General features: G+C 34.5%; 4 protein-coding genes across 7 annotated transcripts; 1 reads left to right on the top strand and 3 right to left on the bottom strand.

Annotated features, from left to right (window-relative positions):
- The first annotated feature begins 588 nt into the window (after window positions 1-588).
- On the top strand, window positions 589-4,904 carry LOC114179712 (putative LRR receptor-like serine/threonine-protein kinase At1g63430). 2 transcript variants are annotated; one of them, XM_028066132.2, is made up of 13 exons: window positions 589-1,215; window positions 1,461-1,599; window positions 1,747-1,818; window positions 1,943-2,086; window positions 2,165-2,314; window positions 2,411-2,527; window positions 2,608-2,672; window positions 2,845-3,099; window positions 3,185-3,390; window positions 3,606-3,741; window positions 3,818-3,975; window positions 4,121-4,336; window positions 4,424-4,904. In XM_028066132.2, exons 1-13 carry the CDS (start codon window positions 1,131-1,133, stop codon window positions 4,667-4,669), a joined length of 1,989 nt encoding a protein of 662 aa, XP_027921933.1. In that variant the 5' UTR covers window positions 589-1,130; the 3' UTR covers window positions 4,670-4,904. The 2 variants fall into 2 exon arrangements, with proteins under 2 accessions (XP_027921933.1, XP_085527263.1); XM_085671137.1 differs by having other exon boundaries at window positions 591-1,215; window positions 2,848-3,099.
- Window positions 4,905-6,189: 1,285 nt separating this feature from the next.
- On the bottom strand, window positions 6,190-9,334 carry LOC114178592 (RNA-binding NOB1-like protein). 2 transcript variants are annotated; one of them, XM_028064594.2, is made up of 5 exons: window positions 8,935-9,334; window positions 7,664-8,801; window positions 7,269-7,437; window positions 6,741-6,860; window positions 6,190-6,598 (listed from the first exon to the last, which is right to left on the bottom strand). In XM_028064594.2, the coding sequence occupies exons 1-5, from the start codon at window positions 9,251-9,253 to the stop codon at window positions 6,449-6,451; spliced, it is 1,896 nt and encodes a 631-aa protein (XP_027920395.1). In that variant the 5' UTR covers window positions 9,254-9,334; the 3' UTR covers window positions 6,190-6,448. The 2 variants fall into 2 exon arrangements, with proteins under 2 accessions (XP_027920395.1, XP_085527264.1); XM_085671138.1 differs by having other exon boundaries at window positions 6,190-6,576.
- Window positions 9,335-10,707: 1,373 nt separating this feature from the next.
- LOC114179491 (actin-depolymerizing factor 7-like) lies at window positions 10,708-12,511 on the bottom strand. Its single transcript, XM_028065846.2, has 3 exons — window positions 12,313-12,511; window positions 11,561-11,820; window positions 10,708-11,397 (listed from the first exon to the last, which is right to left on the bottom strand). The coding sequence occupies exons 1-3, from the start codon at window positions 12,487-12,489 to the stop codon at window positions 11,247-11,249; spliced, it is 588 nt and encodes a 195-aa protein (XP_027921647.2). The 5' UTR covers window positions 12,490-12,511; the 3' UTR covers window positions 10,708-11,246.
- A 1,075-nt stretch (window positions 12,512-13,586) lies between these two features.
- Window positions 13,587-16,543, bottom strand: SR (serine racemase). 2 transcript variants are annotated; one of them, XM_028061021.2, is made up of 7 exons: window positions 16,416-16,543; window positions 15,649-15,839; window positions 15,400-15,486; window positions 15,093-15,323; window positions 14,455-14,528; window positions 14,170-14,356; window positions 13,587-14,012 (listed from the first exon to the last, which is right to left on the bottom strand). In XM_028061021.2, the coding sequence occupies exons 2-7, from the start codon at window positions 15,822-15,824 to the stop codon at window positions 13,760-13,762; spliced, it is 1,008 nt and encodes a 335-aa protein (XP_027916822.1). In that variant the 5' UTR covers window positions 15,825-15,839; window positions 16,416-16,543; the 3' UTR covers window positions 13,587-13,759. The 2 variants fall into 2 exon arrangements, with proteins under 2 accessions (XP_027916822.1, XP_085526907.1); XM_085670781.1 differs by having other exon boundaries at window positions 14,170-14,332.
- Window positions 16,544-16,898: the final 355 nt, after the last annotated feature.

Raw genomic sequence — 16,898 nt, 5'->3', positions numbered from 1 at the left:
TTATTAATTAGAGAATGGGAGATTTAAAAATGGGTATGGGGAGTAAATTTATGTTGTGCGAAAAGTCAGTTCATGTCATTTTTGTCTTTATTATTTATTTGTTACAATAAATCGTTATATCTATTCTCATTACTCAAGAACTTGGACCACAAAACAACAAACTAACGCCATTTTTATTTTTACTTCAAATACATATTTGAATATTGTTTCCATATATTTGTATATGTCTTTTTTTGTTTTTACAGAAGTATAACAGGAATTAACTAATGGGTTGTTTTACTTCAAGATTCCTAATTATTTAACTTTCTATTTATATGTAGAATTATCATTTTTTTCTTTTTACTTTTATCCTTAGAAAAATGTTTCTTTTAAGAAACATCCTGGTATATTTTTGAACTGCGTGTGAAACTTATTTGAATTGGCATTCTCATTTAAGAGATTGAATATACATAAAAGTATTAATAGTGTTTGAGAGAGAAGAAAGCGATAAATTGAAGTGATAATAGTGGTTTAATTGAAGGAGAATCTGGATTTAACGATACCAAGTTCTCGTGTGTGACGACATAGAAGACGTACATAGCAATCAGGACCTCTCTATGGCAAACACTAATCACTGCATATAGCTTTCATTTTGAAAGACAGATGCACAGTCCAAGTCCCAAGAACACAATACACAAAAACAAAATAATTTTTACCTTAAAGATATCCACAAACCGCCATTTTTAACATAATTCAAAATAAAAAGGTCCTTTTTTTTTCCATCGGCCTCACTCAGTGCCATCAAAATCCAAACTTGGATAAACTCTCTTTGAATCCAAGTTTCATCCTCTTCTGGGTTGTCTTCAGACTTTAGTATAGTCCAGTGTCAGTGTCACCCTCTTCCTCACACCTCTCAAATCCACCATTTAAAACTCTATCAGCAGTGTGCATTTTCTGAACTTCTCAACTTGGCCAAGTTTGTATCTTTTTCTTTTTTGGGTATAAATCCCTGCATGTTCTGGGAAATTCAGTTTCATATTCTTTTTTGCTGAGTTATACTTTTGTTGGGAAGACCACCTTGGCGGTGGCTAACGAACGAGGGAGAAGAAGAAGCAGAAGCAACATAGTGTAGAAAATTTTGGGAGAAGAACATGAAGTTGTGTACTTTACTGTTGTTGCTTGGTTTGGTTTCCGTGCTCTCTTTTGTGGCTTCTGTCAGGGTGCCTTCAAATGAAGGTAAGAGTTATGGCTGAGAACTCACTTTCTCTCTCAGATCTCGAGTTTTTGCTTGTGTTGACTTCTGTTGGGATCACGTAGCAAAATTTACCATTTCTGGTTCTTGTGTGAACTTGAAAGTTTCAAGATCGATTAATTGGTTTGCATTCTTGTCTTGGCTAACTACAGTATACATTCACAATAATGAAGCATTTACTCTGTTCTTTTTTAATATATTTTTGAGTTGTAGATTTTTTTTTTCTCAGTTTGGGCACTTAGAAGATTCAAAGAAGCTGTTTATGAAGATCCACATAAGGCTTTGTCCAACTGGAATACTCTGGAGTCAGATCCTTGTGGCTGGAATGGTGTTTCTTGCACTGGAACGCGAGATCATGTCATCAAGCTGTAAGATACCATGGATCCATTATAACATGTAGTTCATTTCTTGCAATGTGACGTGCTTCATGAACCATGACTGAGATGTTTAATTAATGGCATACTTTCCTGAGCTAGCACATTCCTAAAACGACAGAGTGGATTCATTTTTTGCAGTAACATATCAGGGGCTTCGTTGAGGGGGTTTCTTGCTCCAGAATTTGGGAAAATCACCTACATACAAGAACTGTATGTTCCTTGTTTCTGCAATCCTTACATCATTCTCCAAACCTTGGTGATTCGGTGTTATTACCATGACTTATAGTACTTCAATATCATGGCTGTGACTAATTTTTGGTTCTTATCGCTGCAGGATCTTACATGGCAACAATCTCATTGGAATAATACCTAAAGAATTGGGCATGTTGAAATCTCTTAAGGTGTTGGATTTGGGAATGAATCAGTTATCTGGACCAATTCCTCCGGAGATTGGAAATTCGACCCAACTTATGAAAATGTAAAAGGACTTTATTCCAAAATTGGACTCTCAAATTATTTTGTGGACTTGTGTTTTCATTTCCATGTATTCCTGCAGAAACCTGCAGTCGAATGGGTTGACTGGTAGGCTACCTCCGGAGCTAGGAAATTTGAAATACCTTCAAGAACTTCAACTGGACAGGAATAAGCTTCAAGGATCTCTTCCTGGTGGTAGCAGTTCAAATTTTTCTTCAAATGTGCATGAGATGTGAGTAAATATTTTTGAAAAACCAGTGTAGTTTGTTTATGGATACGTTGCAGCATTAAAACTTGGATCTCAATCTGACTCATTATTCCTATTCAGGTATGCCTCAGGTGTAAATTTAACTGGCTTCTGTCGTTCATCTCAGTTAAAAGTAGCAGATTTTTCATATAACTTTTTCGTTGGCAGCATACCCAAATGCTTGAAGTATCTTCCGAGGTACTACTCTATTGATCTTCTTGTTAAGTTGCATTTTAGTCAAACCTCCTTTCTTAGAAAAGATGAACTCCATCATGCAGATCAAGCTTTCAAGGAAATTGTTTCCATATCAAAGACATAAAACAGAGGACTTTGGTGCAATGCGGTATGTATGACATAATATTTTTTGCATCTCAACTTGAACACATGATTAGGATTGTAACTACTTCGAAATAATGGATAATACAAACTTTTGTGAATCGCATATGCATTTGATCCTTTGTACTATATCTGTTCTTGTTTGTTTTACATCAAATAATGAAATTGTTACTGAATAGCAGGTGCTTCACCGGCCCAAAGCGGTCCAGTAGTGAACCCAAAGTCCGAATCTGCTAACAAGCATGTAACCAAGCATAAAGAAACATCGAAACCTGCTTGGCTTTTGGCTCTAGAAATAGTGACGGGAACCATGGTTGGTTCTCTCTTTGTTATTGGTATTCTCACTGCAATTCAAAGGTGTAACAACAAATCATCTATCATTATACCTTGGAAAAAATCTGGAAGCGGAAAAGATTATTTGGCAATACATATAGGTTTGGTTTCTTTGCTTTCTGTTATGTGTTTACTACTGATGTTTTTGTATAGATGTTTTGAACATTTAACTCTATCAATGAGCAGACTCGGAGATGTTGAAGGATGTGACAAGGTATAGCAGACAGGATCTTGAAGTGGCCTGTGAAGACTTCAGCAACATAATTGGGTCCTCACCAGATAGTGTGGTGTACAAGGGTACGATGAAAGGTGGACCCGAGATTGCTGTAATTTCCCTCTGCATCAAGGAAGAAAATTGGACGGGATACCTTGAGCTCTATTTTCAAAGAGAGGTAAATGAAATGAAACACTCATGTTGGAAGTCTCACATTGATAAGGTCAAATCATAATATATAAGTGGATGCAAACTTAATCTTATAAACTGGTTTTATGAGGTTGAATTAGACTTAAAATTCACTTCTTAACATGTCATGCTTACAGTGAGCAAGAATTGAGAGACAAATGATGAAATTACTCATTAAATTTTTCTGCTCTTGATGCAATTCAGGTGGCAGACTTGGCAAGGTTAGATCATGATAACGCAGGAAAACTGCTAGGCTATTGTAGAGAGAGCAGTCCATTTACGAGGATGCTGGTTTTTGAATATGCATCAAACGGAACACTTTATGATCACCTGCATTGTTGTAAGTCACAGTTCTTGCTCGTGTACTAGTCTTTTTGTTTCAGTTCCTTAAAACATGAATGAAATCATAAATGCAGATGGAGAAGGGTGCCAGTTGTCATGGACACGGCGAATGAAAATTATCATTGGCATTGCACGTGGACTCAAGTATTTGCACAATGAAATTGAGCCACCATTCACCATCTCAGAATTGAATTCCAATGCTGTTTACCTCACAGAAGATTTTTCACCTAAGGTGTGTGTGCACGCATCGAGTTTAAGTTATAACTATGATTGTGCTGAATATCTTACTGCACTGAAAAATAAGGACGAGAGTCAGTTAGCATACACCTATTATGTCTTATGTTATTTTTCTGATTGCAATGAACCTTAAATTTCAGCTGGTGGATTTTGAAAGTTGGAAGACCGTTCTTGAAAGATCAGAAAAAAATTCTGGTTCAGTTAGCAGCCAAGGTCCTGTTTGTGTTCTACCAAACTCCCTTGAAGCACGCCATGTCGACCCCAAAGGAAACATATATGCTTTTGGTGTACTTCTACTGGAGATAATCAGTGGAAGACCTCCATACTGCAAGGACAAAGGGTACTTGGTGGATTGGGTAAGAAACTTAGCCAAAATTTTGATTGGTTTTTCTATGGCATCACTTAATGCATCAAATGTTGAATGTTAAACTCATGTGTTGCAGGCCAGGGACTATCTTGAAATGCCAGAAGTAATGTCATATGTGGTGGCTCCTGAGTTGAAACATTTTAGATATGAAGACCTCAAAGCAATATGTGAGGTGATAACTCTTTGCATCAGCCCTGATTCTTCTGTCCGTCCATCAATGCGTGAATTATGCATTATGTTGGAGAGCAGAATAGACACATCAATAAATGTGGAGCTAAAGGCATCATCTCTGGCTTGGGCTGAGCTTGCCCTTTCATCATAATTCACTCAATAATACTCAACTAACCACACACCAAACACTGCTACTGAAGCAGACCTATAACCATAATGCATTTCTAACTTTCCATTTTTATCTATTTAGTTTTGTATCTTACCTGTAAATGATTGTTCACAAAAAAGGGAATGTGCAAGGGTTAATGCATCGTGAGGTAACCTTGTATAGCGGTGGTTGACACGTAGAAAGTGATAAATGAATGGAAAAAAAATGTGTTGGACAACTGTCTTTACTTCTCCTTTTCTTTTTTATGATTCTATCAAACATGTTCATATGAACATAAGAAAAGGACAGTTATATGGCCACTGGGTAATGCATGATTGATGTGAGCCAACGATCAAACATGTTTCTCAAATCAAACGCATCATTAAGGTTTTTGTATGGTTTTAATGTCCCTTTGCAGCTGTTGGAATCTTTGTGCACTTGGCCAAGTTTTGTTTTGTTTAATCCCATTCCCACAGACATGTAAATTATTTCCACTGTCAGTGGAGCATTTGTTTTAGTGCCACGTTTTGTAAAGAAAGCAGCATGACATTAAGTCATTAACCAAAGGGCATGGCTTCTGTTATTGTACAATTTCATTTGTATTAACATTAATCATCTTTCTAGTAATTCTATATCTAAAAGGATTCTAATTTTAATTTACCTAAATATTTTTTAAGTAAAGTACTATCAATCATTTCAGAATCAACTTAACTATAGCATTAAATCGGTTGTTGGAGATGCTTGAAGACTGAACTGCACTGCATGACATTTCCGGATAAGATATTGCGGTTGAGTCAAGGATTGTGTTAGAGACAGACACAGTTCTGCGGAACTTTGAATCTTAATGTCTAGATCCATCGTACGTCTGTTTCTCCGAAAAGGACCAGTGGGCAGAGCCTAAAAATTATTAACATCCCAATATTAATTTGAGTGACAGGATGGTTGAGACCACTTTGAATGCATACCAGAAATTAGACATGTACAATTCATGTACTGTTCCGACAAAAAAATAACTTGTTTTCTTTTTGTTATATTCACTTCGAGAAGTAACAGTATTGATTTAATGAAAAGTTTCTTCCTTTCTATCTATTTATAAAATACAGAATTATTATTTTTAATTTCATAAAATGGGTATGTCATATTGATTTACTTCTATTGAACATTTTGTATATTGTGGTTTTTTCAATACCTAAAATCACTACTTTGTTTATTAAATTCGTGTGAACATAAATAATATCATTCTAAATATTTTAAGAGTTAAAATATCACACTGTTGCACTAAAAACACTAGCTTGGAAATTAAAAGATTAAAGACAATCGATTTATACTGTACATATATGTATTATGCTTAGCGAATTTCTCTTACATAAAATATAACATCTATGATACATGTACATGCAACTCATTTTTGTATTTAAAATAACAATAGATCTAAATGAGAATGCATTTATTTCGATACACAATCGAAAACTCATACGACATTCACAAATGAAAACCAAAAACTGCTGTTGTACCACACAAACGATGCAAAACTGAAATCCATTCTCATGGAATTAATTAATTCACTCTTTCAGCATCCATTCTCATGGAATTAATTCATTCACTCTTTCAGCATTCATTCTCATGACAGCTAAACTAGATCATAGACAGCTAGATATGTAGAAACAATGAGACCCACTTAGATATGTTTTTCATAACCCAACAAATTTTCAACTAACTTTCAAAATCGAGCAATAAAAACAAAATTTAGGAGATAAAATCAGTCAAAATTGGCGAGATCCACTATTTATGCTTGGAGCGTGAGTAGTGATTGTCATTTGGATTTCTCCTTCCACCGAAAACTGCCATTGCTTTCCTTATAGGAGGCTGGAAAGGAGCTTTCTTATCTGTGTGGTGGCTGAAGACACTATCTGGTGTAAAAAAGTCATCATCCTATAAAGGGTCATTAAGTAAGTTCAGGTTAATGTGAAATTAATTTGACTGGGGGACAAAAATGAAAGAATACGACATTATTCCCATGGGACATTAATCAATTAGATATATAAGTAGTTAAATACACAAAAATACACACAACCTGTTTGCTGGTTTTCTTCTTCGTTTTAGGATAAAGTACCCTTTGAGGAAGTTGGTCTTCACGGAGAATGGGGTTCTTTGTAGCTGCATCCCTTCCACCTTGGGGTAAAGGTAATGAAAACTGCACATCAAGTCAGGTAAAAGTCATAAAGGAATAAATGTGTGTATCAAGGATTCTAAACATATCATCATGTGAATGGCATTGCCAGTAACTTATAGAATGATTCTTGACAAACATTATTCTACACACTAAAATCAACATCTATCAACCAGAATATGTGGGATAAAATTTCCTATTAAGTCTTACATATCCACAGGAAAGGTATCATATGCATCATACTCTTATTCCAAACCTATTATTTATTACTCAAGTCACCGATGAATCAAGTTACCTAGTTAAGGTTTCAACATTCAAGACACAAATAACTCCAAACTAGTGCACCAAATGTCTGCCACAGCACACCTTTTTCTATTGAAAAAGACAAGCAAACTGAAAGACACGGGAAAATTGAACAAACACACTACTCACCTTTGTGCCACGTAATGTAACTCGTGGTCGGCGGGCTGCAACTACTATTCCATTTTCATTAACTGTGACAGCAACCTTCCTTAGTGTGCCACCATTCCCACACTTTGGACAGAAAATTCTACCAATCTCAGCAGTCACAGTGTAACAGGCATGACACTTGAGTATCCATCTGGAATGGAAATGATTAAAAGATAAGAACACATTAAAATTTTGCTATCACGCTGCATACTGTGTAGAATGAAAATATATAGATTAGAAATATTAAACACATGTCATTATATAATTATAATGTAACAAAATGTAGAATAAAACATCTAGGTTGAATATGCATTTGAATTTTTCTTTCACGTAGCAAAGATAGGTAATCCAATATTGTTGAAGCTACTTAAAATTACCTGTGCAGCTGGTGTATTTGTGTTCCTCCGGGTGCCCGCAAGCGCAAACCCATTTGGAGAAGAACATTTTGCATTGCAAAGTCACCGGTTATACATGCTACACTTGATTCAGACAAAGATCTAACCATCCAACTTTGCTCACTACCATCATCATCAGCATATGAAAAGTCAGCAGCTTCACTGGTCTGACTTGCAATTTCCAAGTGATTTGATTGGCTATCAACTGTATTTATCTCACTGTCACGTGATTTAGTGACCACATCTGCATTGCCATCAGGTACTGTTGCCACCAATCCAGTATTGTATGACTGGAGTTCTTCGGAAGATAAACTTGGTTTATTTTCCTCATCAAGAACTTCAAGAGAACCTTCCTCCAGTCTCATTTGCTGGAGAATCTCATATATACTTTCATTGTCTTTGTTCTCTTTTACCACCTGATTATTCTCAGACACAGCATTTTCAACTTGTTGAGGATCCCTTTCATGAACTTGCTGATTTAAAACACCAACATCCCCACCAACGTTATCATCCTTTCCTTCCAAATCTTGTTCATCTTGAGTACTGGATATCGACTCATTATACTCACGTCTAGCTTTCCTTCTCAAGTATCTCCTGTGAGTACTCCGACTGACAGCCGGCATCCAATCACCAGCATTGTCATCAAACTCGCCCTGCGACGCATCGATTCCATCAGCCACCATTGTTTTTCCCTCAATTTTTATCTCCTTTTTCTTAGGCGTGAATCTCCTAGGCTTCGTAAACCCATCCTCACCGCCATCCTGAATCCCCGAATCAGCTTCACTCGTCCTCTCCACAGAACCGTCCACAGTGTGATCATCAGGAGAAACAATGTTCAAGTTCAGATCCTGCAAAGGAAGGATTTTCGAATTGGAATTCATAGAGTCTTCCGCCTGTTCCAACGCCTCCCACTCTTTCAAATTAGGCACATTAGAACCCCACCCCGGCATGTCCTTCTCAGGCAACCTCTTCACATTCAACGTTTGCACAGGGGGAGGGGCATCCCTGAGATGTTTGGTCCCATGAATCTGAGCCTCCAACGTGTAAGTCAGAGCAATGAGCTTGATATCAACATCAGATAGAGTTTGTAGATCACCAGTAGCCCTAGCAAATTTGACAACTACAAAAAGAATATTTACATTAGAATTCCAAATTTCTAACACATAATTTGAAGCAAAAAATAAGAAACATGAAACAGTATAGTAATTAACAAGCAGGATTTAAAGTTCAAGGTTAGGTAAAATTACGAATACCTTTATTGATGGATTCCGGGGAGGGCTCCATGGTTTGAATGGAGAAGGGGAGGAAAGAGAGTTTGTGGCGGGAAACGGGGTCACGGATTTCCTGCATAACTTCAGGGATGGAGATGAACTTGTCGGCGAGGCCGTGGAGCTTTTCGCCGGATTCGATGACTGCGTTGGCGTCCACAACGGCTACGGCGATGGCATTGGAGGATTCGGTGGTTTCCACCAATACTGGAACGTTGTGCTGCGGTGGTGGAGGTGGCTGCTTCTTCACCACGTTGCTCCAGCATGACGCTGTCGCCGGAACTGAAGTTGGAGGTTCTTCCATGGCGATGCAGAGAAAGAGAGAGGCGCGCTCTAGACAAGGGGTGAGTGTATTTTGATCTCAAAACCCTAGAAGCTAGAACAGAGGAAGGGTGCACTGTTTTTATTAAATTAACAGTTTATTTATTTTTATTTAAAAGCTTCAACTCTGTTAGTTTATATAAAAATATAAGAATATTTAAAATTAATTTGTTAACCTTATAATCTTAAATATTTTCCTAAATATTACTAAAATTTTTACTTATAATATATGTTATAAGTCTTTAATATGACAATTTATTTTGATTTTATATTCTAATTATTAAATGCCTTATCATATATTTATTTTTCTTTTACCATATCCAATTTGGAAATATGTAAGTAAAAGAAATTGAAAAAAAAAGTGGTTAAAACATCTTTTTAAAAATGCATTACTATAAATATTAATTTAAAATTTAAAAGAAAGGAAAATGACTATAGAAATATATATATATATATATATATATATATATATATATTAATTTTATTTTTCTACTTTGTGATGCAATGTCATATATACAACCTCAATAAGAAAATATTAACAAAAATTATAATTATCTTTCCTATGTTTGTAACAAAAAAATAAATGTCTTATTTTATTTGGGATGAAAATAGAGATGGTTTTTCGATCTTATTTATCGCTAATTGGTTAATTATTTTTCAAAACGTTTTTTAGACCAAAGTTAGTAATTAGTGTGTTGTCAATAATTAAAGGGGTACACCCACGTAACTTGTTTATATATAAAGTAAAAGTGGTATAATTATATAAACTCGTTCATACTACTGTGAATGATAGATAATGAATTTATTAACTTTACCTAAGAATCAGATATTAAAATTATGTTTCGTTTGAATATTTTATTTTAGTTTTTTCTTAAAATTATCGATCAAAATCTATCACATAAAATAAATTAGACCATTGAATTTTAAAAATTAAATTTTAGGTTTTCAAAAAAATCTTCTAAATCTAACCAACCAAATTATAGAGAAGATGTAAATGATTGTAATTATCATTGTATTACATTGATGTACTTATTTAACCTCTTATTTATTAAAACGTGTTAATATATACGAAAAAAAATGAAATTATTAGAGATAGTTTTTTGGATAGATTTTGTGATTTAATTGCATAGAGAAATAGTGAAGATTAAGGATTGTTGAGTGCTTTAGTCTTCAATATCATAAATAGATTCATTATTTTTCAAACTTTTTTAGACCAAATTCAGTGATCAAGCTGGTGTTGTTAGTGCAACTTCTTTTCAGGGATAGTAACATTAGGATGCAGGTTTCACTATCACATGAATAAAAATTAAAAAACTCTAAGTTTATATCAATAATGTTAACCATAAACTTATACACATTTATTACTTTAAATAATTTTATCGTTTTCATGGTATATGATCACTGTTAGTTCTGATTTTTTAGCATTCAACAGTCATATATAAAGTAATTTCTGTCATCTAACACGTGAGAAGATGATATATACAGCAGGAAATTAAAAGATATGTATATCATCATTATCTGTATCGTACTATTCGATTATAGTACTTCGAATCGAAACAAGAGAGAAAGAAAATGAAGAAACATAATAGTTAACAAAAAAGGAGAAACATGAGACACATATCAGTGCCATCATTCTTCAGTAGCTTCTGCACAAAAACCAGCTTCATCAAGTGAAAAACCAAGTGGTCGGTATGAGAATAACGAACCTACTTAAGATATATAATAAATGCATGCTACTGATCTTGAACCCACCACTACACATGGCTTTTCAAAGAAGCCAGAAATCCAAGATCGCTAGAAAACTGAACAAGGATCGAGTACACGGAAGAATGATGCATATGCATGTCATTTTGGATTTGTGATTGCTGTTGAATCCAAGCTATAATAGGCAAAGAAAGATGGCTCCCAAGGTTGCAGAATAGTTGGGAATTAATCCATAACTTATAAGAGATAATAACAATGATGAAGAAGGCCAATTACATGGCTCGTGCTTTAACAAGGTCCAAGCTCATCTCACTTGGATCAGTTGCTTGCATATCAACTTGAATGCCATCCAATTCCCTCTTGAATCTATCCTTAGAACTTGCGTACACCATCTTCATCCTCACAGCTGAGGAATCTGGTGACCTGCACACAAAGTGTTGAAGATATTGTCTTAATCTGCAATGATATACATAATTTGTTTCTCCACAAAATGAATCATGCAATTGTATACACACTACATTGTAACTTCACATCTTGTTCAGCCAGAACTATGAAATCAAAGGCAAATTGTATATAAATTGAGTACCATGCAATGAAGAAGATCTTGCTTTTCTGGCAGTTCTCATTAGTTGTGAAGTCAAAATCATAGACAGCATAACGACATTCATTTGGTGGAAAACAGGCCATAAAGTCCTCATAACTTGCCGTGGGGCCCCCTAATTTCTCAACCACCACTTGCTGTTCTTCAATTTTAAACACAACATACCTGTAATTCCTCTTTGATTTAAGCTCTTGAAACTTCAGTTTGCAATCATCATGCACAGCCATTCCGGACGCTGCATTTGCCTACCCCAAAATTTCATGTCCCGAATTTTAGATTCAATGATTGTTATTCGTTCTTCATCCTCAGATGGAAAATAAAAAGATTGAATTTTGAAAAGCAATGCAACTTCCATAACATTCACAGATGAAAAGCTAGGTGGCAAAATTGCTTTCTAGCTATCATCTTTGGGTAACAGTCACAGGGTATGATGATAACACATCATTTTAACCAAGAGGCAAAAGATCCCGTTTTGAACGAAAAACTATAACTAACAGCTTCTTAGAATCACACCAGACATGAAGAAAAACTTGAATTTAATGTGGGTACGTGCAAATACTATATACAATACTAATAGTGTTTCTCTTTTAAGACGGTGCATCCAAAGGTTATAGCCCATATTTATTTATTTTTCAAAAGATGAAAAGGTAAGAAAAGGGTATTTATCTCGAAGATTATGAACAAAACATTGTGAACAAGTGTGCAAAATAGAGAAAGAGGGGACAAAGAATGCATACCATTTTGCCAGCAATGAGAAAGAAGCGCCCTGCGAAATGTGAATGAAAGGAAAGTGATTTGAGCAATGGAGATTGGAAAATGAGAACGATAGACCCAATGACTAGTATGCAGAGAAAATAACGAACAAAGAGCCTTTTATTTTGCACAACGAGAGGTGCAACTTTTAGAAATAGCATCTGAAAATTAGAACTTGAGGGAGAAATTAATGGATAAAATTTGTTGCAATTTTTTTCTTCCGCCACAGGTTTATTTTTATCTTTTCACGTTAGTTTCTTTCTTCTGTATTCTATCTATGTATTGTTTCAATTTTTTGTTAACGGCAAATGGGAAATCACAGATTCTAGTAATGTAAAAAAAAAAAAATCCTAAAATCAATTGATGAAATCAATCCATATCCCTTGACAGAATTTAAATTAATTGACCAAATTCTTTATTTGACCTTTCCTTTTAATTTCTTCTAGTATTTTAACTCAATTGCACACTTTAATCGGGAAAGAATTAGAATGTTGGAATGTATTAGGGTGTTAGGAAATTCTTATTAAACATGAAAGTAATTTAGGAGTCTATTTAAATGACTTTTTCCATAAAATTTTGGGAAAAAAAATATGAAAACAATGAGATCAACTTTCCATGAGTTAAGACTAACTTAAATATAAATTAAAAAATTAAACAGACTCTCTATGAGAGAATTTTACATTTTTTTTTATCTCTTGCAGGAATGCTTATGCGTAAACTCGTCCAAAATAAGGTACACAAGATAACTTGAACTCCTTGAGTTTTTCTTTCACAAAAAGATATAAAAAGGTAGAAGAATGATATTTAAAATTGTACCCTAATTCTATGCATTTTTTTCTCTCATCCAATCTTTAAAATTCTATACTTAAGACCATGTATAGCAAATAATAGAATTATTTCTTATTTTAATAATAACTTACTAGTCTAATATCAAATGTTTGTATCTTTGATAGTTTACTCTAATATCAACACTATCTACCACTAAAACACATTTTTATTCATGTAATTTTGAAGAATAAAATATTAAGTAAAAATGCATTCCTCCAAAAAGAAAATAAAGATGAAAAGTAATTATGATTTATTTTTTAAAATATATGAAATCTCTTAAATTCTTGTAATATCATAAAATCCTTCAAACCCAAACTACAAAATTCTAACAATAAAGTTCCTTTGAAATAAAATAAAATAAAATCATTACCTTTGTACAAAATCGTTTAAAATCCACATTATTTTTTTATGTAAAAAGTCTTCTGAAATCTCAATTGAATACTCTTCCCAATGAAGGACTCTTTAAATTATTCTTCACAAAATCAGAATTTCAATCCCAACAAGTTAACCTGAAGCAATGAAAAAGACTTGTCCATAAAAACTAGATGGCTTTTACACTCATTTAGAGCAATGAAGGTCTCCATAACATAAGCAAAGTAGAGGTCATTTTTCTTTCTTCAAAGAATCCCAAAGCACAGCCAGATCAACGTTGCCTCCTGAAAGTACTATTCCTATGTGGTTGCATTCCTTCCAAGAAGGATTATTCTGGAAGGTATCGGATAGAACAGCAGCAAGGCCAATTGCTCCACTTGGTTCTACAACAACCTTAAGAATTTCAAAACACAGTTTCATAGCTTTGATTATTTCACTGTCTTCAACAGTTATAATGTCCTCAACAAGATCTCGTACTACAGGCCTGTTCCATCATAACATGGTGCATTAACAAGCACGACAAATCAAGAGAATTCCTCTGTAAAATAATACTAAATTGAAGAAAATCTATGACTGAGAACAAAAAAGGAGCCAAAACTTTATTTTCAGTTTACTATCTTAATTACTAAAGAACATTTTACCATGTGAAATCTCCAAGAAATGCTCGAAGACCGTCAGCTATAGTATCTGTCTCAGGCAATCTTATTATCCTCCCAGCTGCTTTAGATTGGGCGGCATCATCAGCTCCTTTAGGTTCAGCAGCTAAAATACGAATAGCAGGGTTGATGGACTTGGCAGCCAATGCTATTCCAGATATCAAACCACCACCTGCATTTTCATTAGTTGACAAACCAAGAAGCAGATGCTCAAATTAATGAAAATTTAACAGCATTTGGTTGACATTGACTGCAAAAAAGTGAACAAACCACTTATGGGTACCACTAGCGTATCTATATGTGGGGCTTGCTCCAGAATCTCCAAGGATATGGTACCCTGGCCACTGCAAGAACAATCCAATATGTTAAAAGTACAATTGTGTGCAAGTCACACGTTCCTATAGCATGTCAAGTTTCTTATGTTGAATAGAACAAAAAGTGACATAATATCATGGATTTTTCTTACAGCTTAGCAATCATTCAGAAGTGAGGTGAGAAATAAAAATAATGACAAAAGAGTATCAGAAGAGATGCTCAAGTGTCAATGAATTATAGCTAGGCCAGTAGAAACAAATAAAGCATAAAGCAGCAGTTAGGTTGCATTTGGCCCAGATTTTTTTCGGATTTCTTTAAAAAGAATAAGCTAGTTCAAAGTTCAAACACGATTTTAGAGAAGCGAAAATTGAAAGAAGAGAAGAAAAAAAAACCTTCAACACAGAGATGCCAATTGAAGGAGCTTCTACTTTTAAGAACTGGGAAAAAATTGGCCAAATGCTACATGATCTAATTGGTAAATTGCTATGAAAAGAATGGGTACAGGTACACCCCCAGTTTATCCCCCAAAAGAGTTGAATGGAAGGGCATCTAGACAGAAAAAAATTATACAATCATCAACATTGTACTTGTACCTTAATATGCGTCCATCATTATACGGGTGTATAAAGATAGCACCAGTTTCTTGCCACACTTTGTTTGCAACTTCTTCCCTGGATTGAACATAGGCCTCAGACCAGACAATCTGACCACCATACCGCTTTACATTCTCAATTTTGCAAGTTGGGGCATTTTTTGGAACAACAATATATGAAGGGATCCCCCGTAGTTTAGCGGCCAAAGCCAATGCTGCAGCATGGTTTCCACTGATTTTGTAAAACACGATCAGAAGAGCTTGACAGACTCTGATTAGAAAAAAGAAATCTAGATTTACTATCAAACCTGCTGTGTGTTACAACCCCTTTAGAAGCATCTTCATCGTTGAGAGAGAACACAGCATTGCAGGCACCTCTAAATTTAAAAGCTCCCCTGATGGTCATGGAATATAAGAGAAAGTATGTCATCATTTTTTCTTCTTCACTTGTACAAAATTATGAGGGATTGTAAAGTACATCAATAACTCCGAAAAAGAACGAGACAAAAAAACAGTATCCTAAATTCTGTGCAATTCATAAAAGATCCACTCCTCACCCCTTTTGTAAACATTCACACTTAAAGTAGAGCTGTCTTCCTGACAAAACATTCAGCGAGGTGGAGGACAGAAGCGGAGTTTTATGAACCAATGATTTGATTCGGTCATGTGCTTCTCTTATGGAGGAAATATCAGCAGCATATTTTCCTTTTGTTATTTTGCCCTCTTCTTCCATCTATGTAATTGGTCTCTGAAAGTCAACAAAGACAGATCAGTGTGTAGTTCTATCCTTGTTAGAAACAGAGTTTAACACCAACCCACCAATTTAAGTGAGTTAACTGTCCAACAAACAGTCAAACACACCATCAAACAGTTGGAGTAATGTGTCCCACTATTACCGAGCAACATCATTTCTATATATTGTAGGTAACTAGACATGTTAACCTCCATTTTTGAGGGGTAGAAAACTGAACCTTATTTGTGTGAGTTACAGTGTCAAAAAAGTTACAAATGCTAGAGACCCAACTCATCTAACTTTTTGTAAACCTAATGATCTCAAATTTGCACGAAAATAAAAAGAAGATTAGACTCAACACGATCTCAAACTAAAAAATTCCCATAATAGAGTGGGGCAATTAAAGTGTGGCGGAATTGGTAGAAACATGGATGAAAAACATTGGTACAACATTGAATGTTTATAAGAATCTGGAAAAAAAAAAAAAAAAGGAATCTTGTATGTTTGAAAAGTGAAGCACTAGAATCTTGAGAAAAGAGATTCTGAAACTGAAATGAAAAAGAGAAAAGAGGTTCGGAATCCAAAACTTACTACCGAGCAGTTGTGGTTGGTGGCACTCCTGCTCCTCCTCGTTCTCATTTCCACTTCCTAACCTTTTTAATATCTCCGCCCAAATAATTTTGGGGTTATTTTCTATTTTTTGTTTTCTGTAAGACATTATTTTCATTTTGGCTAAATATTTTGTAGAATTTAAAAACAATGTTTTGAGATTTTATAGATAGAGTGAAGTTTTAGTTTAAGATTTTGTAATTTTATTCTTTTATGACTTAATTTTTTTTTTCAAAACATTCTTTTAAGAAAGACAAATAATATTTAGTTTAATAATCTTGAAAAAAAATCCTAGGTTGACACTATATCATAGACATTAATAGATAATATTTGAACAAGTTACTTGAAACACGGACTTGAATGCTATAATATAAAATATTATGAGTGAAATAATAAGTCTCATTCTTAGAGAAATAATATTTGTAAAAATAAAAACCAAAACTTGTTAATTTACACACTAAAATA

Source organism: Vigna unguiculata, chromosome 3 (genome assembly GCF_037176805.1).
Source record: "Vigna unguiculata cultivar grain cowpea cultivar isolate G323 ecotype 2 chromosome 3, ASM3717680v1, whole genome shotgun sequence".
NCBI classification, from domain to species: Eukaryota; Viridiplantae; Streptophyta; class Magnoliopsida; order Fabales; family Fabaceae; genus Vigna; species Vigna unguiculata.
Note: the sequence above shows the minus strand (reverse complement) of the source record. Positions and strands in the feature narration are given on the sequence as shown.

Excerpts from the sequence above, each read along its gene's own strand:
- LOC114178592 (XM_028064594.2), bottom strand. The coding sequence starts at position 9,253 with ATGGAAGAACCTCCAACTTCAGTTCCGGCGACAGCGTCATGCTGGAGC. Across the intron at positions 7,438-7,663 it reads CAAATACACCAGCTGCACAG|ATGGATACTCAAGTGTCATG; the intron begins GTAATTTTAAGT and ends TTTCCATTCCAG. Across the intron at positions 6,861-7,268 it reads TTACATTACGTGGCACAAAG|TTTTCATTACCTTTACCCCA; the intron begins GTGAGTAGTGTG and ends CTTGATGTGCAG.
- SR (XM_028061021.2), bottom strand. The coding sequence starts at position 15,824 with ATGGAAGAAGAGGGCAAAATAACAAAAGGAAAATATGCTGCTGATATT. Across the intron at positions 15,324-15,399 it reads GGGGTTGTAACACACAGCAG|TGGAAACCATGCTGCAGCAT; the intron begins GTTTGATAGTAA and ends TTACAAAATCAG. Across the intron at positions 14,357-14,454 it reads GCTAGTGGTACCCATAAGTG|GTGGTGGTTTGATATCTGGA; the intron begins GTTTGTTCACTT and ends ATGAAAATGCAG.
- LOC114179491 (XM_028065846.2), bottom strand. The coding sequence starts at position 12,489 with ATGCTATTTCTAAAAGTTGCACCTCTCGTTGTGCAAAATAAAAGGCTC. Across the intron at positions 11,821-12,312 it reads TTCTCATTGCTGGCAAAATG|GCAAATGCAGCGTCCGGAAT; the intron begins GTATGCATTCTT and ends ATTTTGGGGTAG. Across the intron at positions 11,398-11,560 it reads AAGATCTTCTTCATTGCATG|GTCACCAGATTCCTCAGCTG; the intron begins GTACTCAATTTA and ends CTTTGTGTGCAG.
- LOC114179712 (XM_028066132.2), top strand. The coding sequence starts at position 1,131 with ATGAAGTTGTGTACTTTACTGTTGTTGCTTGGTTTGGTTTCCGTGCTC. Across the intron at positions 2,087-2,164 it reads TCGACCCAACTTATGAAAAT|AAACCTGCAGTCGAATGGGT; the intron begins GTAAAAGGACTT and ends GTATTCCTGCAG. Across the intron at positions 3,100-3,184 it reads TTATTTGGCAATACATATAG|ACTCGGAGATGTTGAAGGAT; the intron begins GTTTGGTTTCTT and ends ATCAATGAGCAG.